At 34.0% G+C, this 22636-nt stretch overlaps 1 protein-coding gene across 6 annotated transcripts in view; it reads right to left on the minus strand.

Annotated features, from left to right (window-relative positions):
• DMXL1 (Dmx like 1) overlaps positions 1 to 22636 on the minus strand; it is a 127522-nt gene that overhangs the window by 99126 nt on the left and 5760 nt on the right. For 5 of the 6 annotated variants that reach the window (XM_045069336.1, XM_045069335.1, XM_045069338.1 and 2 more), the window contains exons 2-5: positions 11338 to 11463; positions 8435 to 8506; positions 5557 to 5635; positions 812 to 944 (exon numbers count right to left, since the gene is read on the minus strand). In XM_045069336.1, the coding sequence (XP_044925271.1) occupies positions 812 to 944; positions 5557 to 5635; positions 8435 to 8506; positions 11338 to 11463 (410 nt within the window). The remainder of the gene's footprint in view (positions 1 to 811; positions 945 to 5556; positions 5636 to 8434; positions 8507 to 11337; positions 11464 to 22636) is intronic. The other variant, XM_045069337.1, reaches the window with a different exon arrangement.

The following is a 22636-nucleotide window of genomic DNA, read 5'->3' on the forward strand; positions in this document are numbered from 1 at the left end:
GAATCCCAGGGATTCAGATCCACAGCACTGTGCTCAGCCAGGAGCCTGCTTCTCCCGCTCCTTCTGCCCCTCCCACCACTCATGTGTGCACACATGCTCTCTCTCTCTCTCTTTCTCATGCACTTTCAAATAAAAAAAATCTTAAAGAATAATAAATTATTTTATTTAAGCTAGTATATCAAATATTATCAACATGTAATCAATAAAAAAAACTAACAATAACTTATATTGTTTTCCTTTGTGTTAAGTTCTTGAAATCCAGTATGTACGTATACTTACAGTACATCTCAATTCAGACTGGCCACATTTCAAAAGTGTACGTCACTAGTTGCTACCATAATAGACATTGCAATTCTAAATTACGAATATTCACCTGTATTTTCTTCTAGTATTTGTTTCATTGTATAGAAATTCAGTGGTTCCTTCTTTTGACACTTCTTATGGTGTCAGATATGAAACAGACTCTATTTTCATTTTCTTCTCCAAAGAGCTACCAAGGTTGCCCCATGATATAAAATGACAACTTATATATCTCCCTGTCTCCTTTTATATAATTTAGCAAGTTGCTATTTAATGATAATCACACAGGCTTAACCAATTTCTTATGTTTCTTTCCAAGTATTTTATTCAATAATTTAAAAAACTGGATCTGCAGAACATGGGAAATTGTGCATCCCCTGTATATAAGAAAAGACCTATCACAGAATAAGAAATCTTCTTTGTTAGTGTAGTTTTACACAAACTAAAAGGCATTTATAATAAAACCCACATGAACAGGTTTATCACTTTAATCCCCTAATTAATTGCTTACTTGCAATGCCAAATGCATCTCCAGTTCCCCAAATTAAGATCTGTTTTATCTGGATTTTCATCTTCAGATGGTTTCTCCAAGTTAGCATTGGACCACAGTTGCAAACAGCTAGAACCAGTTAAAAGACGATTGCCTAAAAATATATATATATTATTTACTACTTATTATTTAGGTATTTAATTAGTGAGTTAAGTCACATGGTCAAGAGTTTCACATAATAATATAAAAACAACACAACTTCTAAGAAAAGTTAAATAACAAAAAGATGTGGGGGAGAGGGAAGGAGGCTGTATTTTAATTTTGTTGAAGGGCTTGGGAAAAAAGGGACTACGTCATATAATCTCTAATTTAACAAATATTTAATGAGCATCTTCTTTGCACCAGGCACTGCACTAGACACGGGGAAGGATACAATGACAAAAGAAGCACTGTCCTTTTTCACGATGACTTCACATTCTGGTAAAGACGTACTGTAAAGAGAGACATGAAGTCGTGCAATTTCAAATAAAGTCCCAAGAAGGATTCATAACCTGGTTTATGGTTAAGAAATAAGGTGCACAGTAGACTTGGAAAAATAAATAAGGCTGAAAAAGTTTCTGGGGTCAGACTGCATTTTCAAAGTTTATAAGGAATTTGGACCGTGTTATAGAGAGTTGGGAGCTTTAAGTGTGTAGGGGTTACATAAGTGGATGTATATTTTAGAACAAGTTGTCTGAAATGGGGTGGGGGATGTCAACAGATGGACTTGAAGAGGACTGTAAATTTCCCTCCTCTGAGATAATATGCAAAAGTTATCTGTATAGCATGTACATTTTTCTAGAGAGGTAATCCATAATTTTCACCATGCTTTCAAAGGCTCCACTATACAAAGAAAGGTAAAGATTCATTTTAAAAAATAAGACTAGAGATAGATGAGATTGGGGAAAACAAAAATACAGGGAAACCTGATTAAGTGACTATAATACACAAAGGAAATAATGAGGACCTGAATCAAATATGAAAATATGAAGCAAGGATTTGAAAGCCATTTCAAAAGCAGAATTTTCAAGGCTTGACACCAACTAATAAAAAGGAGATATCAGAGGTTTCCAGGACAGATTCTAACTTATGATTTGGGTAATTAAGAAGGCTGTGTTGTCATCCAAAGAAAAAAGAGAAAGAAAGAGACACAACTGTGGTCAAAAAGTTCAAAATAAGTAAGGCATTCACTTTGGCAATTAAGGACTGTGGATTTCTGTCTCTCTCGAAAGATCACTTTTTTTTCAAAAGAAAGTGGGTCTGTGACAAAACACAGACTGTAGATCAGAAACCCCTGTGTCTAAATCCCAAATAAGTCAATTAGTCATGTGAATTTGGTCTAGTGGGAAAAACTCAGCCTCAATTTTCTTCTCACCTTTAAAATCGGAAGTGTGTATAGAGTTGTCGTAATGATCAGCTATTACTGCATAACCCATCTAACACAGGCTAGGCACTTAGCAGAAACTCAATAAATAGTAGCAACCAGACAGGGAAAGTCTCATGAATGGATAAAAATAGCCTAGACAGCATAATTAGAGACATTCCATTCACATTTGGTTATTATTCCACTGTTTAGTATAACAAGAGACACAAGTTTGATTTTTTTTTAATTGAGATATAACATATAACATTCTATTTCCTTCAGGTATACAACGTAATGATCTGATATTGCATATACTGCAAAATGGTCAGCACCATAAAATCTAGTTGATATCCATCATCACACATTGGTTACAACTTTTTTCTTGTGACACAAAAACTTATAAAACCTACTCTTAGCAACTTTCAAATATACAACTTAGTATTATTAACTATGGTCACCATGCCATACATTACCTCCCCAGGACTGATTTATTTGATAACTGGAATTTTGTACCTCTTGACCCCGCCCCTGCATCACGTATTTCATCCTGCCCCTCATTTCTGCCACTAATCTCACCTCTATATTTATGAATTCGGTATTTACAAATTTTCTTTAACATAAACTAAAGCTGAAATTAAGCTATACCATGAAAGGTTAAGAAATTAATACAGAATACAAAGTAGTTAATCTGTTATGAAATGATACAAAAATAGTTAAGGTATGGTACAGAGTATTGACCTGCACACAAAGGGTGGAGGTATGAATAGTAAACTAGGGAAACAAAGCATAAAAAGTCTTAAAAAGAAAAATCTTATGATTTAAGTCAGATGCAATAGTGGATCAGAAGAAAACACAAAGGCACTACAGTGAATTTTAGTGGCATCATCTGAAAAACTTTCTTTATATCCCAATACCTGGCATATAGTTAAGTATCGATCAAAACCAAAAATACTAACACTTCACTTAAAATATTTAAAATTGGGGCGCCTGGGTGGCTCAGTGGGTTAAAGCCTCTGCTTTCAGCTCAGGTCATGATCTCAGAGTCCTGGGATCGAGCCCCACATTGGGCTCTCTGCTCAAGCAGGGAGCCTGCTTTCTCCTCTCTCTCTCTCTGCCTGCCTCTCTGCCTACTTGTGATCTCTGTCAAATAAATAAATAAAAATCTTTAAAAAATATTTTTTTAATCTATTTATAAATAAAGTTCACTTGCAAAGATAATATACTAGTTGCTTCCAAATTTTTACTGCAACAATAACCTATTTCTTAACCAAACCATTATATTTCAAACTTTTTGATCATAAAAAGAAAAATAATAAACTTTTATGTAAATTTTAACTTAATCACAATAAAGAGATAATATTCATAAGCTGTTGTCAAGTCACTACTAGATAGTTAGGAAAATAAGTAATTATCTTTTGATACAACTCTGTAATGATGACAGAAGAATTTAACATTAATACTATCCTCTAAAGCATTATTACTGATAAACTGTACAAAATTTCAAAGCAATTGTTGCTATGTTATTACTAAAGAAATTTCACTTAACTCTAACGTGAAATGTTTTTATTGCGTTGTAAATATGACAGTTCAAGTACCTATTTTACTTGCTAACACTGTTTTTATAGGGCTCTTATAATTTACCAAGTACTTTCAAATACACTGCCATATCTGATCATTAAAAACCTAGCTTCTGAAATAGATACTACCTTAATTTATAACTGCATTAACCATTCTTAATCTGTTAAGTAATTTCTTCATGATCATAAAACTTATAGTCAAGTATGTGAACATTTATTGAAAGCCTAATGTAATGTCCCCGCAAAGATAAATACTAAATAAAATAGAATCTCAGCTCTTGTCTAATCAAAAATTTAAACCATGTAGACAAATAACCACAATAGAATGTTGTGCTATAATAGAATAAGCTTATAATGTATCATCCAAATAGGAACTTTTCTGAGAGCAGAAGGTGACACTATTAATAATCATTGGAGAAACAGGTATTTACTGGGATATAAGTCTCACTAGTTATAGTAAAATTATACATAAACTGTTGTACTAAACTAAATGCCAACTTTGAACCCAAGTCTGACCTCTTTCCACTGTATGTATAAAATATACATATAGGTTACCAGCTAGAAGATATCAATCCTACATCCTTACATAAGAAAAAACATTTTAAAACACTGATTTTTTTTTAAAAAGTTATCTCAAAAAAAAAAAAAAATAATCTTTTATCTTCTAAAATAATTTCCAAGGGTTCTGAACTTTGTTTTCTAAATAAACATTTTTCTCAGTCATTTCATGTAGTATAATAAGATGCAACTATCTTATCTAAACTAATGGCTTCTATGTTTCAAAGATAACTTCTTATATTCTAGAAATTTCTATATTTTGGGAACAGCTATATGATATGCAAACATGTCAAATTCCACATGTCCAAACAAAACCAATGTTCCACTATCTAGAACTCCTACATATCTCTCTTCCACTTAGGATCACAGATATTCTCAAAATACTTTAAAATCCAACTGTCAAGTAATGTCAATTCTATCACCTATATGCATTTCATATCTATGTACTTCATTAGTCATGCAACACTAATTAAGCACCTATTACATTAAAGGTCCTGAAATAAATTCTTAGTTCTCATTCAGACTACTGTGAAAGCACACTGTGTAAAGGTAATTATAAGTAATTATAAATATTTATCCTCCTGTTCCTTTCAACTTACTGCTACCAGAAAAGTTGTACTAAACCATAAATCCTAGCTTGGCAAAAGCCACTTTCAAAACCTATAATATTTTGCTGGATAGTCAAAAAGAATGAAATTCAAATACCTTAGCATAGCTTTAAAGGCCTTTTATAATATGCTGCAGTCTTACTTCCTTATCACCAAACTCATTCCAGCCTTAATGAAGTTCTAAGCATTAAAAGAATGTATCTTGTGCTTTCTTTCTCTGTGCCTTTGCTCACTGCAGGAGACTGGTAAAATGGCTTTGGGATTTTAATGCAGAAATACATAGGTGATATATACACACATTATCTCTTCTTAAAATTCACTTCTTTTTCTCTCTTCCCATCTATCCCCACTCTTAATGTTAAAATCTACCTAATCATAGGACAAAAAGCTCCTCTTCAATGAAATTCTGATTTTCCAGAGAGTATTGTCTCTTTCCCAAAACAACAGGTATTATTATACTGAATATCTGTCTTCATTTCAGTACAAGCTCTAAAAGAACATAATATCTTACTTATTTTTTATTCCCAACAATCTCACACAAAGCAGAACTGAAATAAAGGAAAGTAATAAAAGAAACAGCCTAGGCAAGTGATGTTTCATTTCAGTTGATCCATTTCTTACCTGCAGGATCCCAAGTTATGTTGTGTGCTATTGATTCCAGAAAAAACTGGCCACTCTTCTGCCATTGACTATATAATTCCTAAAGTTAAAATTTAAAAACTCATTTAACCAATTAGTATTGGCAGCTTTTCTCTATCAAATATATACATTCATGCTTGTTATTCTCAATAATACAACATGCAATTTTTTGGGGGGTACAAATGACCAAGCGGTCATTTTTAATGGGGAACAAAATGTTCAATACAGTTGAGAATTATAAGAGGTATGTGATGGAAGAGATTAGTGAGAGAATGAATACCTATTCCTGGAGGGCCAAAAGTCTGTCTTCAGCATAAACAACCAGTAAGTATATGCCAATTTGGACAACATTCTCATTAACCTCAGATTTTTGTAATATGATTACCTCATATTATTATAGTTACATATGTTTAATTTTAAGTGGGCCTGTGCTATCTGAGGCTTCCTTCTCTTTTAAGGTTTTATCCTCACCTGAGATCAAAAACTACACGAGAAAATGCAGATTACGAGATATAACACATCCATTATATTATATAAGATTTTTTCATTCATTATGCAACATTTTTTTCCAATTTTTTTACCAGTAAGTCAGTAAGAAATATATGTTGCAATAGGACCCCAAAAATAAACGCAATCTAAGTTTACCCTTATTACATGTGATGCACTCTAACATTTTCCATTTTACTTTCTTTTCTTTTAAATTCAGGCTGTGGTCTAAGTTGCTTTCACTAACCTCTGCAGGACTGAGACCCATAAACAACCTTTGAATGCAGTGGTTCTCATACTCTAGTACAATAACCTGAGATGTTTACTAAAAACTCCAATTTCTGAGATACATCTCCAAAGGTTCAGGCTCAAAAAAATAAGAATGAGGAATCTGTACTTTAAATGATCACCCCCATTGATTCCGATAGAGATGGTTTGCAGAATATGCTTTTATGAAATACTGCCTTGCAGGAATGGCTCTTAATCAGCGCATACATCAGAACCCTCTCTAGAACTAGACAGAAATGTCCACGCACAACCCCACCCCTACAGATATAGAAATCCCCAGGGCAGGATCTGGACACATGCTCCAACTAGTGATCCTGAAGTGTTCCGCTCATGAAGAATCACCACCTTAAAAGAATTTTCTAGGATGGAAATAATTCTTTTTTTTTAGAATGGAAATAATATCTTTTTTATGAGAATCTAGAGATTCTCTGAGACTCTATTCAGGAATTACAGATTCTGTGTACCTTCTAATAAGTCCTTTTCCATTTGATCCAGTTTTCCCCTTATTCATCAAGCTTTTTTTTTTACCCCTTTCTCCAAAGTCAGTGCTGCCTAAGAATAAACCAGACTTTTCTCACTGACTTTTTAGCATTACATTGTTATTTAGTACATGAGAAAATGAGCAAAAACTAAAATTCTTGATTCTACCCTTCATAATAAAGGCATTTTAACGTAACATACTGACTTTTTTTAAACATACTGACTTAAAAAAAAAAAAAGCCAGTTACCTTATTCCATAAATATTTATGGAGTACTATTTGAAATACATCATTCTGGGCAGAACAATCACTTATTTTTACTACTATCAATTACTAATTCACAGGTTATCAGGGCCTCTAATACTGGATTCATTAAGTAATACACAACACAAATATAAATCAGGGGAGGACTATTACTCTCTTTCCATGAAATTTTAAAATGAATATCAGTTAACCTAGAGAAAATGTTTTTTCATTTACACAAGGTAGGGGAAAGAATGCTCATATTAGGAATCATTATAGTTGGTTTTACTTAGTTCTGTGGCCCAGCAACTATTTCAATGATCAACAACTAATTTTCTTTGGGTACCTGCTGTCATATTTATAAAAAAGAAACAATAGCTATCATACTAAGACAGAGAGAATTTGTAAGACACTAATGAGCTAAGTGAAAAGGCAATGAAAATAATAAAAGGTATATATAAAGGTATATATATTATTAAAACATAATTATTTTTAGTTAGCATACTTCTGCACAGTTTTTGAGATCATGTCATTGTTCCAAGAGGCCCATGAAGAATGAATAGCTATTAACCAATTTTAAAATTGAGCAAAGAGCCTGGGAAGACTGATGGCTTAGGATCAAATGACTAGAAAGCAGCAGATAAAGAAAGAAAGCAGTTCTATGGTTCCTAAGATAATGTTCTTAAGACTATACTATGCTGATCCTCTTCCATATAATTTAAATCGCCAGTTTAATCTTCAGTAGAAATGGGTAAAATAACCTGGACTATTATATTTAGAATATTAAAGCACCCAAGAAATCTAATACTTATACACTGTTGTTTTCGCCAGTTTTCAGAACTATTTCTGAATATAGTTTCTTCATAAAGAAAAACACTTACTGACCTGTTAACAGTTATATTACATGATACAATAAGGGGGGGGGGGAGTCCTGAAGGTAGCTTAAGACTCTGCAATTAAAACATGTAACTTTAAGAACAAAATATTTAAGAAAAAGCAGAAGTATATTAAAGAAGATAATAAAAACCAAAACCAAAGTGCCACACTTCACTACATAATGGTGTTTGCCATTAGCAATAAACTACCAAACTTAAAATTGTCGACTCTTCAAATACTTATTATAAAGGAAAATGTCAGAAGAAAAAAAACACATATAATTCGTCAACACAATCTGATTTACTTCTATTTCAATCTAAGATTTAGAACATATTTTAAATATGGAAGTGGCATTCAACATCTATTTTTTAATTATGGTATAATTTATACAATTTATCTGATGATCACTTTGATTTTAAACTCTTAAAAAGTGTCTTTTAATACTCAAGACATTTCAATTTCTAAAAGAAAAATGATAAATTACTGACCAAATTTTTCTTTTGCTTCGGTAGATTAACTGGTTCAAAAACAGAGATAACATTTCCATAGGATGCTGCAATCTTTTAAAAAGAAAAAAGAAAGAAAACTTATGGATATGTTAACTTACTTATGAATCAAAAGACGAAAGAAATAATACAAATTAAAATAAGCCCCCCAATTTCATTTACGAATACTTGAGAATATCAGTTTTAAGAGACCACCATACCTGAGTCAGAATTCCAGTACTGTCACCTACTGTGTAATCAGCAAGTTAATCTCTCTGTACCTCATTGTCTCTATCTACATTTAGAATATGCATAATACTATCTTCCTAATGGAATTAGGATTAGAGGATTAAAACAGCACCTGTAAAGCATCTATATATAATTACCTGTAAGATACATGGTAAATATTAATTCCTTTATCATAGAAAAAAATGTATTGATAGATTCCTTGTCAAGTGGAAATGAGATAGGATTTAATCCATTTCTAGGTTATCTGTCTTCAAAGTTCACAATTCTGTGTGTATTTAGCTTTATAAAAATAAAACTTAGATCTATTCCTTTGTAAACACTATAAGAAATGTATCTTTTTAATACTCCATTTTGTCTGAGTATTTTTAAAATTTACTCTTTCAATCAATGGCTCTGTTTTATAAGGTGGCTACTATTATAGCTTGGGTAAGCCACAATGAAGAACAATGAAATATCAGAAATAAGGACTGATAGATACAAAAACGAATGAGGGATAAAAATAAGAGAATATAATCTCAAAAAGAAGGGGATAAGCAATGAGGATGTAATATATAACAGAAAAAAAAACTTTCAATGGCTATTTTTAAGTGTTCTAAGAAGTTAAAAGGATATAGAAATCATCTTCACTGAGTCAGTCTGGGAGGCCTTATTGTGTTTGGGCTTTTAAGAGTGGGTAGGACTTCAAAGAGTGGTGAATATTCAATTATAGAAAAGGGGCATAACACAAGTATGAACACAAGTGCAAAGATTAGAAGAGGTGAAGTATGCCTGGAAGTGACAACCAGCCGAGATGGAACAGAATGTCCCTTCTAACAGAGTGAGGTACATACGTCCAAAAACGCAGATCTAAGCCAGGTTGTACAGGGCCTCATGCCCAAGTGAACATACTGAACTTTCCCAAGGTAATGGGAGGCAAAGAATGTTTTTAAGATAAATGCAGATGAATTTTCTCATGAAAATTAATCTTACAGTAGAAAAAAAAAACCCCAGTAATGCTAAAATACTGGATGTCTACAGTATCAAGCAGCAGTTCCCATCTAAAGTATCATAACCTGCAAATTTTCTTCCTGTTATGGTGAGAAGCCGTTTATTTGTACGAATATCTGTGACCCAAAGGAAATCTGCCCTTTATGAAAATGACTATAAGGGGCACCTGGGTGGCTCAGTCCGTTAAGTACCTGCTTTTAGATCAGGTCATAATCCTAGGGTCCTGGTATGGAGCCCCACAGTGGGTGGCCCACTCCCTGCTCAGCGGGGAGCCTCCTCCCTTTCCCTCTGCCACTGCCCCTGCTTGTACTCTCTCTCTCTCAAAGAAATAAATAGGATCTTTAAAAGGAAAAAAAAAAAAAAAGACTACAAAACCAAATGACCCAACTATTTTAATCTAGACTGTCATGTAATCTAGGTTATCATCAAAACATAACTCATATTGCAAGTTATTAAATGGGATTTTCAACATAGCCAGGCCTGTGTGAGTGTAGATATTACAAGCAAGTTTCAATACAGTAATGAAGATTACAGAATTATAGAGCTGGAGACCAAACAAACATGAAGAGAAAAGAGGGAAGTCTCAAGGATTTTCAACATTCCATAATAAAGATCATTTTTGTAATATAGTGAGAATGAAAGGTGTAAACAACAGAAAGATGAGAGACACTTTAACCTGTAAGGGGAAGGGACACAGAAGTAACACAGTAGTCCAAAAGACTGTAAGAGCTTAAACTTATTTTACCATAAGTACCTCTACACTAGATACCAAGAGGTAACTTTTCAGACTGGCAGGTGCATTAGCCATGATTAGATTAAAAAAAAAAATAAAAAGATTGGGTCCTTTTGATTCTTCACACAAAATATTCTAGTGGAATCATATAGTCCAATAATATATTTAATCATCTAGCAAAAAATTAAGTAAATCTGCAAAGTCCACCCCAATTTAGCTGTAAATATACCTAGACCTGGCCTGTGCCTACATGGTGCTATATTTAGCTATATACTATGCTGCCTACTAGCTATGACTTTACCTATTCTGCTACTGTATAGAACTATACTTCACCTGATACAGAATCATAACCTGTTACTTTTGTTGTTGTTGCTTTCCTACTTTCAAGGTTACTTGTTACTTTCATATGCAAATAGAAGTCCAAACAAAATTTTTCATTTTTCTTATAGACTTGGAATAAATTAATTTAAAAACTATGCATTTTAGAACAGTTGACCTCCATTTCAGTACAAAGTTTATCCAGAAATTATAAGGAAATACTCCTACAGCGAAAGAACAACTCTAACAAATGATTTCTCTCTAGTAGTTTATTTGTAAATAGATTGAAGGTTTACTGTCAATTCCTTTCCTTTAATCCAATCAGTTTTTAAATAAGTAAGCTTTAGACCTGTTCTACGGGTAATACTTCTTTATCAACTCACAGGAAAACATTATGCTGTATCTTCAAATTATGTAAGAACAGAATTCCTGTCAATCTGAAACGTATCTGAATCAGGAGTTTTGTTTTCTATGGTGCATCTCAGAGAGCCAAAAAAATTTGTAGCTACATTGTCCTTGAAACAAAGCAAACTTCAAATTTGACAGGAAATACATACTTGGGAGATTATCCTGACAAAAAACATATTCAAAAGAAATCTCACATTACAAGATTACAAACCTTGCCTTGTTGCAATGAGCAGTCTACACATCCTACTTGAATATTTCCATGTTTAGCTCCTGGGATTATTTGTAATCTTTCAAAATCACTTCCCAGTATAACAATGTCACATCCAGATGCATAAGCCTAAAAAAGGGGGGGGGGGGAATAAAAAGGATAAACTTGTCAAGAAAGTATTTATCATGTAGAATACTGGCATTAAATACTGTTTTAACTAAATATTATGTTTTAACAAAGCAATTTTAAATATCCCTTTTAAAAAAAACTTTATTATTTGAGAATATTTCCTTTACCTCTGATGATATTCAGTCCCATCAGCAAAATCAGTCAGTCCTGTCTGCAAAACATTCATTTCTTCCACCTCCACTGAATGCTACTACTATCTCCCTCCTCCACTACTATTAATAGTCTGCTTCCATTCTTGCTTGCTTCCCTCTAATTCCTTTCCACACAGTCATGCCTTTTTTTTTTTTTTTTTTTTTAAGTAGACTCCACATTTAATGTGGGGCTCAAACTCATGACTCCAAGATAAGAGTTGTATGCTCTACTGACTGAGACAGCCAGGCACTCTGAAAAGAGTCAACTTTAAAAATGTTTATTAAAGGGGCACTTAGGTCCTCAGACAGTTTTAAGTCTGCCTTTGGCTCAGGTCATGATTTCAGGGTTCTGGAATCAAGCCACACACCAGGCTCCCTACTTGGTGGCAAGTCTGCTTCGTCCTCCTCCTTATGTGATCTCTCTTGCTCTCGGTCTCTCTAATATAAATAAATAAATGAATAAATCTTTAAAAAATGTTTATTAAAGCAAGAATTTGCCCTGCTTAAACCCCTTGATAGCTTACCCACTGCACTTGGAATAAAATCAACTCCTTGCCATGGTTCAATGCCCTTATTGTCCTAACTCTCCAAACTCATCCCAAGCTACTCTTTCTGTCCCCTCCATTGGCCCTGTCCCTACACTGCCTTTCCTTGTCCTAGAGCATATCAATCTTTTTCCACCTTACGGGGTCTTTTATTTATCTACCTTTCTCTGCCTGGTCTTTATCCACCTAGCTTTTTTCAACATTCATGTCTTAGTTCCCAACCACACAGACAGACAGACAGACACACACACACACACATACAGTCCCTTCCTCTCTCTCTTACATTACTTTCCATCACATTACTATTTATTCTTCTTCATAGCAGGTAACATGATTTGTAAGTATCTTGGCTATTATTCACTTTCATTAATGCAAGTTAAGTTAAAAAACAGAACAATAGCATTCAAGTGTATCTTGCTCTCTGCTCTCACCTCCAATTCTAAATGAAGGGGCTTCTTTATAAATATCTACGGAATAAATTAAGTATTTAACTTCAAAAAACAGCCACCATGACCAAACAAATAAAAAGGTATAGTTCAAGGCTTGTTAGCAAGCATTTTATAGCTCTTTTTGAACTTTACAATTAGCAGAACTCTTCCAACCAGAATTTTTTTTTGTATATTTTTGTCTAACTTCTTAGATCACAGGAGTTTCTTCATGGCTTTCTTCTTGGAGTTTACTCATATAAGCCACCATGAAGTATGACACTGAGAACAAAACATCTATCACAAACTTTTCCCCAACCAAATATAGGTTCTTAAAGTATTAGTAATTATTTACTTTCTCTCACTTTCGCACTTGCACATATACCTTACTTAATGTAGAAAATAATAATATATACTTTATGACCTTAATTTTTACTAAGGCCAAAATGTTTCTGTATGTGCCAGCAAAAAATATTTGGAAAGGTGTTTGAGAGAACATACAAATAAATCTGCTCACATTACAGACAAGAAAATGAGGCCTAAATAAGGCTGATATAACTTCTTAGTGGCAGAGTGGGCTTTAGAATCTTGATCTCTTTTGATTCTTGACCTAAGTGCTGTATGTATGACACCATGAGGCCTTCCCTAGTTAAGTATCCTTGCCTAGAATTTTCCTAAAAGGAACTAGGGACAATCAAGTCTGGTTCTACTGGCATCATATAGCGGAAAAAATTGGCTTACTAAACAAACAAACAAAAATCTCATGAAGGCCTGCTCACCTATATAAATATCCACGGTAGGATCACAAGGCTTGTCATAAGACTATTAGCAAGAATAAATTCCAAAAACTTATATTAAGAAAAATTTTCATTTGCAATACTCTAAATATCTTAGTATTTTAGAAACTGATTTTTCCCCTCAATATTAAATTTTGATAAAATACCAATAGTCACTATATCCCAAAATATTGTGTCAAATTACAAATGTTCACAATTTAGATTTCCTATTCATTAAACAAAAAATTTTAGGTCCATCAACTGGAATGAATGAATGAATATATATATATATACACATACATATATATATATTTAAACATGTCTTCATAACTTTGCCTTCCTTTTCCCATACCTAAAATTGTCTACCTACTTTCAGATATTGTATAGCAACTATTTTTAATCAACTACAACTCTTGATTTTCTGAATTAAGTTTGTATTCATCCTGAAGTTCCTCAGAAAATTACTGTTTAATACAAGTACTAAACATCTGCAGAGTTGCAAAATGCATAGGTTAGCCCAGAAACACTTAGCGGTACAGAGAGGAAGATACCAATTTACTGCATAATTAACCCTTCATCATTCACAGATTAACCCAGTTCTGAACTACTCTTGTTCTGTTGCTGCAGTTGTAATACACTAATACAGCCTGTCATTTGACTTTCTCTTAGTGACAGTACTAAAATATACAAAGCTTTCTCTCTCTAGTTTTGGTAAACTTCAAATCAATTGAAATGACAGATCTTATCTGGAATATCTCTTTCAGTCCTCACTTTCTTCTCTTAGAGTTATAACTAATGGATGACAATAAGCTACTACATGGGAGGGAAAAAAGGGAAATAACCAATTGCAGTCTACACTTCATGAGCTAACTATTATGCCAGGGGTTAGAATAAAGATCTTTGGGTATTTTTGACTCATGAACTTAAATTTTTACACTTTATTTGGTTGTATAATTAAACATAGGATGGACTAAAGACTCAAACCATATTTGCATTTATGTTCCATTTCTTAATCATTTTCAAGAATCTGTAAATGTATTTCCTATAAAGCCTGCTGTATATAGGAGATTAGCTGAAAAAAAAAAAAAACTATAGTAAATATCCACAATGGAGTATGAGAAAGAAGCCATCTATGACTCACATGGAGTGATTTCCATGAGATATTATTATGTGAAAAAAAAGCAAAGTACAGGGGCGCCTGGGTGGCTCAGGGGATTAAAGACTCTGCCTTCGGCTCCGTCATGATCCCAGGGTCCTGGGATTGAGCCCCGCATGGAGCCCTGCATCTGGCTCTCTGCTCTGTGGGGAGCCTGCTTCCTCCACTCTCTCTGCCTGCCTCTCTGCCTACTTGTGATCTCTGTCTGTCAAATAAATAAATAAAATATTTAAAAAAAAAAAAGCAAAGTACAGAAGGACATATATGTCATTTTTTGGGTAAGAGTCAAGGAATATGAATCCGTTTACTACAATTAAAAACACAGGATCAATAAAACTAGGGAATAATAAAGTTTTTTATCTACAAAGGTGGGGAGGATGGAGTAGAAGAGATACAGGAAAAAATGACTTTTGAAAACATATTAACATAATGCATATTCAAAGATAAATCAGTCAGAGTGGGGGAGGGTGTGGTGAAACAAAGGAACTAAGTACATTTCAAATGACTACTTACCCACACCAAAAGAAAGAAGGGCTAAAGGAACCAAGCAACTTTCCGAACACTGATTTTTGACCCCATATTTTCAGTCTTGGGCAGTGAAAAGGAAAAAACTAGTCCACCTCCCATGTTTCTCCTTTACTTGCACACTACTACCATATTCACCATACTTTTGTGTACAGATGTGGGAACTTTTGACCACACCAAACAATTCTGTGACACCCACTAGGTATCTGACAATTGAACTCAATTCTGACACTATCTACCTGAGAATAGTGTCAGATCCCACAGGTGAAGGGCTCAGTCTTAACTGAAACTGTCCTACACTTCAGATGCTCATCTCAAGTAGTGGGACCCTAGATTACCCATTACTTCTGCCCAACCTGGCTACAAAGTCAAAGGTACTCATGACCTCCCCTCCCTTGGATTTGATTTTTCACTAAAACAGCTTACAAAACTCATGTAAACACTTACTTACATTTACCAGTTTATTAAAAGGCCTGATAAGAATAGAGAAAAACGACCAGTTGAAGAGACACACAGGATGAGACCTGAGGAGGGTCGCATGCACGGAGCTTCTGTCCTCATACAGCTGGTGTGCATCACCCACCTGGTACACGGATATGTTCACCAATCTGGGAGCTCCCAACAGCAGCATATTGTTGGGATTTCATGGAAGCTTCCTCACACAGCCATAATTAATTATTAACTCCATTTCCAGTGCCTCTCTAGTCTATGGAGAATGGGAGGTAGGGCTCAAAATTCCAAGCTTCTGACCTTGGCTTGATCTGCCTGGTGACCACACCAGGAGCCATCCAGAAGCCTACCCAGATTTTCCTCATTAGAACAAAAGATGCTCCTAGTACCCTTATAAACTATAAGGATTTGTGGTAGGACCCAGTGTCAAGACACAAATATTAGGGGGCACCTGCCTGGCTTGGTCAGCAGAGCATGTATCTCTTGATTTTGAGGTTCTAAGTTCAAACCCCACACTGGGTACAGAGGTTACTAAAAAAAAAAAAAAAAAAAAAGAAAAGAAAGAAAAAGAAAGAAAAGAAAAAAAAGAGCCATTATTATAACAAGTGATGCTCCTAATGTTCTTATCACTTAGAAATTTTGAAGTGTCAGGAATTCTGTCCCAGAAACTGGGGACAGAGACCAATACATGTATTGTCTATTATCTCACAGGCAGGGTGGGGAGAAGTACAAACAAATCCTGAATGTTTTTGTAGGTTGTTTTTTAATTATAGTGGTATGGACAATGCAATTCTGAAACTATTTTGGATATATTACAGAAATGAGCAAATAAGCTGAGGATCTCACTGTGTAAGGAAAAGGAACAAAAATATAAAAGAGGAAAGATACAAGAGTCAAGCAAGGTTGTTATAGAAGTGGAAATACTGGTATAAAATCATGTTTTCCAAAATACACATATTTCCATGTACACATGTAAATACATGTTTGTATATGTGTATGTATGTGCATACTAGCTTGCTATATGCATATACACGTGTATATGCACTAGTTCTATACTATTAAAAGGCCAAGAAGCAGATATCCCAAAAGCGATGAGATCACTTAGTACCCTGATCTTGGCCTCTAATCGCATTCTCTACTAAAAGAAACCAGGGCTCCCTGAAGAAATGGCTCAGTGCAGCACTATAGCAGGGTAGTACAATAGGGGCATAGAACACTCTGTTATATCAGAAAGAAGATGCAAAAAGGGCAAGAATCATCATCAGTGTATAGTCAATGTAGGGGAAAATGATGATGAGGCTGATGATATTTGCAGGGTCTTCAAAGGCTTTCTCACATACTCCTTATTAGTTGCAAAGAGAAAAGAAAATCTGTTATACAATGGAGAAATTAGGCAATACCTTTAGTGGTCATTAAAATTAACATTCCAAGTGACAGATATCAGGAACCTCCAACTGGGATACCTAGAGGACACAACATCATCTAGGCAGAATTTTGGCCAAGAAGTCATAAGCTCAATCTAATCAGGAGGAAACATTAGACAAATGTGAAATGAGAAAAGGTTTGTTTTTTAAAAGTGGGAGGGAAGTACTAAAGTCTTCAAATGCCACTGTTGAAGCGATAAAGAACAAGAGAAATGATGCTAAACAGACGCGATAACTAAATGTGATATCATAGCCTGAATCTTGTATTGGAAGGGGTAAAAACGTTATAGAGAACACTGTCATATCAAGTAACAGAACCCAAACATGGATAATACATTAGCGAAAAGTTTATCAATGTAAATTTATGAAATAGATAAATATAGATACTGTGATTATGTAACTGAATATTCCTCTTATTAGGAAATGAGACTGGAGTATTTAAGGGTGAAGAATTATAACATACATAACATCCTCAAAGTATTCAGAAAAAAAAAATTATATAGGCACACACAGGTCTGGGGAGCACAAATGATAAAGAAAATGGGAGTACATTATTGGCAATAGCCAAATCTAAGTAATGAGAGCATGGGTGTTCCTTGTATGATTTTTATTTTTTTTATTTTATTTTAAGATTTTATTTATATATGTGAGAGAGAGAAAGAGAGAGAGAGAGAGAAAACATGAGAGGTGAGAAGGTCAGAGGGAGAAGCAGACTCCCTGTTGAGCAGAGAGCCCGATGCAGGACTCAATCCTGGCACTCCAGGATCATAACCTGAGCCGAAGGCAGTCGCTTAACTAACTGAGCCACCCAGGTGCCCTTGTACTATTTTTATTTTATAACTTTTTCTAGGCATGAAATTATCCTAAATAGTTATTTTCTATGTAGTAATGAAAACATATAAAACCTAAGTAATTGTTTTCAAAAAGTTAAAACAAAAACTGCTACCACGTTTTTTTTTTGCTTTCTTTTCTCTTTACTCACGTATAGTCTTCTGGGCCTATTTTCTTCTCTTTGGCACCAAGTGCTTTTCACCGTAACCCATTTAATCCCTACAACAAATTCTGTGTAGTACTTTATACAATAATCACCCCATTTTACTGCTAAGAAATCTTAAGCTTAAACAGACTAAGTAATTGGCTCAAGTCTCAGAGCCAGCTGGAGGCAAAACTAAGACTGAAACCAAGTTATAACTAGTGGGAAAGGACATACTCTTACTTATTCTTTATGCTATCACTCAATGCCCTATAAACAAACACTGGCATGAATTTAATAATTTTTCTCTAATCTCTTCCCATAATTAAGAATATCTTAAAAAAAAAAAAAAGAATATCTTATCCGGACCATAAAGCAACCAGAACTCCCATAACCGTGACAAGAATGTAAATTAGTATGGTACAACTACTTTGGAAAGCTAAACACATGCCTACACAATAACCAGCAATTCGACTTCTAAGTTTATACCCAACAGAAATGTGTCCATATATACACTAAAACACATGAACAAGAACATTCATAACTATTCATCAACACCCCAAAGTAGAACCAATCCAAACATCAACCAACAATGGAATACACAAATGAACTGCAGTATAATCATACAATGGAATACTATAAACCAATGGTTCTCAAATTCTCTAGTGTCGGGAATTCTTTGCACTCTTAAGAAAATATTAAGGTTAACCATCCTCCCATCCCCTTCCTTAAGGGCGTTAGTTTTTGTGTGTTATCACTATCAATACTCTCTCTCTCAGAAATTAAAACGGAGAAAATATAATACACCAACTAATTCAGTAATGAAAACCTCCCAACAAATAAAAGCCTAGGATCAGATGGTTTCACCAGCGAGGTCTAACAGACATTTTAAGAGAATTAAGGCCAATCCTTTCCAAAAAACTTAAGAGGGAATACTTTCAAACTCATTCTGCAAGGCCAGCATTATGTTGTTACAAACCTAGACAAGGGCACTATAGGAAAAGAAAATTACATTGCAATAACCCTGATTGACATAAATGTAAAAATCCTTAACAATTTCAATTCCAAAAGGACAATTTCAAAAGGACATTAAAAAGATTATGCATCATAATCAAGTGAGATTCATCCCTGAGATTTAAGGACAGTTTAATAAAGGCCATATATGCCAAGCCCACAATATGAACACCATATTCAATGGTGAAAAGCTGAAAGGTTTTCTCTAAGATCAGGAGAAAGGCAAGGATGTCTACTCTCATTACTTCTATTCAAAACAGTACTGAAAAGTCCTGGCCAGAGCACTCAGGCATGAAAATAAATAGATAGATAGATAGATAGATAGATAGATAGATAGATAGATAAAAATGGCATCCAAATAGGAAAGAAACACAAAAAACTTTCTGTTTACATTTAACAGGATATACTGAAAACCCTAAAGACTCTACCAAAAAATAAGAAATTAGAACAAATGAATTCCATGAAGTCATAGGATACAAAATCAATACACAAAAATCCGTTGCATTTCTACATGGTAACAGTGAATCTCTCAAAAAAGAAATTAAGAAAACAACTTACATCAAAAAGTAAAATACTTTACATAAATTTTAAAAAGGTGAAAGATCTTGTGCACCGAAAACTGTAAGACACTGATTAAAGAAATTGAAGATGACACAGATAAATGGGAAAATATCTTGTGTTCCTAGATTGGAAGACTACTGTTAAAATGTTCATAATACCCAAAGCAATATACAGATCCAATGCAATCCCTATCAAAATTCTAATAGTATTTTTCACAGGCCAAAAAACATTCTAAAATTCATATGTAACCACAAGAGACACCAAAAAGCCAAAGCAATCTTGAGTAAGAACTAAGCCTGACACTCATATGTGGAACATAAGGAATAGTCTGGAGGACCAAGGGGAAGGGAGGGAAAACTGAAAGGGATATCAGAGAGGGAGAAAAACCATGAAAGACTCTGGACTCCAGGAAACAAAGAGGGTTAGAGAAGGGAGGGTCGGATGGAGGGATGGCGTGACTGGGTGATGGGTATTAAGAAGAGCATGTGTGGTGATGAGCAGTGGGTGTTATACACAACTGATGAATCATCGAACACTACATCAAAAACTAATGATATATTTTATGTCGGCTAATTGTACAAAAAAGAAATAAATAAAATTTTTAAAAAAGAACTAAGCTTGAGCCACTGAGCTCAAGCACCATACTTTCTGATTTCAATCTATATTACAAAGCTATAGTAATCAAAACACTATGATACTAGCATAAAGACAGGCACCATGAACAAAAAAGGAAGAGAAGCATGAGCTCAGACACAAACCCACGCACATATGGTCAACTAAATCTTCAGCAAAGGCACCAAGAATACATAATGGAGAAAGGACAGTCTCTTCAATAAACGGTGTTGAGAAACTGCACATCCAATTGCAAAAGAATAAACTGGACACTTATCTCACATTATACACATAAATCAACTCAAAATGGATCACAGACTTACATGTAAGACTGAACCATAAAACTCCTAGAAGAAAACACAGAGAAAAAGCTCCTTGATATTGGTCTTAGTCATGACTTTTCTGATATGACATGAAAAGCACAAACAGCAAAACCAGTAATAAACATGTAGGACCACATCAAACTAAAAAGCTTCTGCAAAGCAAAAGAGAATAAAGTGCAGAGTCAACCTACAGAATGGGAGAAAATTTTGCAAACCATCTCTGATAAGGAATTAATATACAAAGTATATAAGGAACTCATTCAACTCAATAGCAAAAGAACAATCTGAATTTTAAAAAGGTAAAGAAGTTGAATAGATATTTTTCAAGAAAAGATATACAAGGGGCTAGTAGGTACATGAAAATAAGTTCTTCATCACTAATCCTTAGGGAAATCAAATCAAAACCACAGAGAGACATCACCAAATGGCTATTGTCAAAAAGATAAGAGATAACGTGTTGGTGAAGACACAGACCAAAGGAAATTCTTACGTACTCTTGCTGGGAGTGTAAACTGTTACAGATGCTATGGAAAACAGTAAGAAGGTTCCTAAAAAATTAAAAATAGAACTACCATATTATTCAGCAGTCCAACTTCTGGGTATATACCCAAAGACAATAAAATGACTATCTCAATTAAATACCTGCACTCCCATATTCACTGCAGTGTTTATGTACAACAGCCACAACATGGAAACAACCTAAGTGTCTAACTACAGATGGGTGGATAAAGAAAATAGGGTATATATACACAATGGAACAGTATTCAGCCATAAAAAGAAGAAAACCCTGACATTGGTGACACCCATGACAGCATAATGCTAAGTGAAATAAGTCAAAGAGAGAAAGACGAATATATGTATTTCAATTATGCACAGAATCTAAAAACATTATACTGATAGAGAAAAGAATGATGGTTGCCAGGGGTTCTGGGGTGGTGAAATGTGAGACTTTGGTCGAAGGGTACAAACTTTCAGTTGTAAGATAAATAAATTCCAGGGATCTAATGTGCAGCATGGTAACCGTAGTTAACGATATTGTACTATACTTGAAAGTTGCTCTAAGAGTAAAGCTTTAATGTTCTCACCATAACAACAACAAAATAGTAAAGATGCAAAGTAAAGGGTATGTCAACTAGCCTGTGATAAACATTTTGTAACATACATGTAGCAAATCATCACAGTGTAGACCTTAAATTTAAACAATGATATAAGGCAATTATATCTCAATAAAGCAGTGGTGGCAGGGGAGACATAAATCTATACAGATAATCTAATCTGGGTATCACTCAAGAATCACTTAAAATAGACACATCTTCTTATGCACAGTTCTAGAAGACTATTAAAATTAATTCAGTCTTCTCTGTAGCTTATACAACATGATGAGGTAAAAAGCATGGAAATATACCAAGCCCTCTCCCCGCAAAAAAAAAAAAAAAAAACCCCAAAAAACAGGGAAAACAGCTTTAAAGTGAGCTAAGGATGTACCACTTTATTCTTTAAACAATCCATCAACCTGGTTTAAATAAAACCCTAAGAAGTAATACAATACATGGTATTTCTAAGACCAAATTTAAAACTAGTTTGACAGATTTTTCTAAAATAAATTCTCAAAATTTCCCTCCAAGGTGTCCTGACTATATTGTATGACATTATCAAAACCATAAGAATAGCACTGATTTATCAAATAAACTGCCATGCTATTTGGTCTCCAAAATTAATGTGCATATACTGATAATTGATACATTAGATGCTTCTGTCAAGAGATCTGTAATGAGAACAATCTATTACTAATCAATGAAAATTAAATTAACAAGTGAAAATTCTTTTGTTGGGTACCTATAATATTAGGTTTACTAATTTTGAGACTAAAGAAGATGCCCAGGAAGAACTGAATTCAACGTGCTATCAAGCATATAATCACAATTTCTTACTTAAAATTGTGACAGAAAACCTTCTCAAATTTCTAAATTTCAAAAATTATCCAAGTCTGTAACAGCTGGTATTCAAACTTGGAAGTATTGTGATTTCTGTAAAACACTTGGATTTCTTGTTTTCACTGTTCTGTTTTTACCAACCATACCAGGTAAATATTCTAAGGAATTTCTTCCTGGTATATGTCATGGTTAAATGACTTGAATTGTAAAATACTGTAATTAACATTTTTCTCATTTTTAAACATATAGTGTTGAAGTTTAATT

The sequence above is a fragment of the Mustela putorius genome, unplaced genomic scaffold (assembly GCF_011764305.1).
Source record: "Mustela putorius furo isolate JIRA1106 unplaced genomic scaffold, ASM1176430v1.1 tig00003923_pilon_pilon_pilon, whole genome shotgun sequence".
Lineage (NCBI taxonomy): Eukaryota > Metazoa > Chordata > Mammalia > Carnivora > Mustelidae > Mustela > Mustela putorius.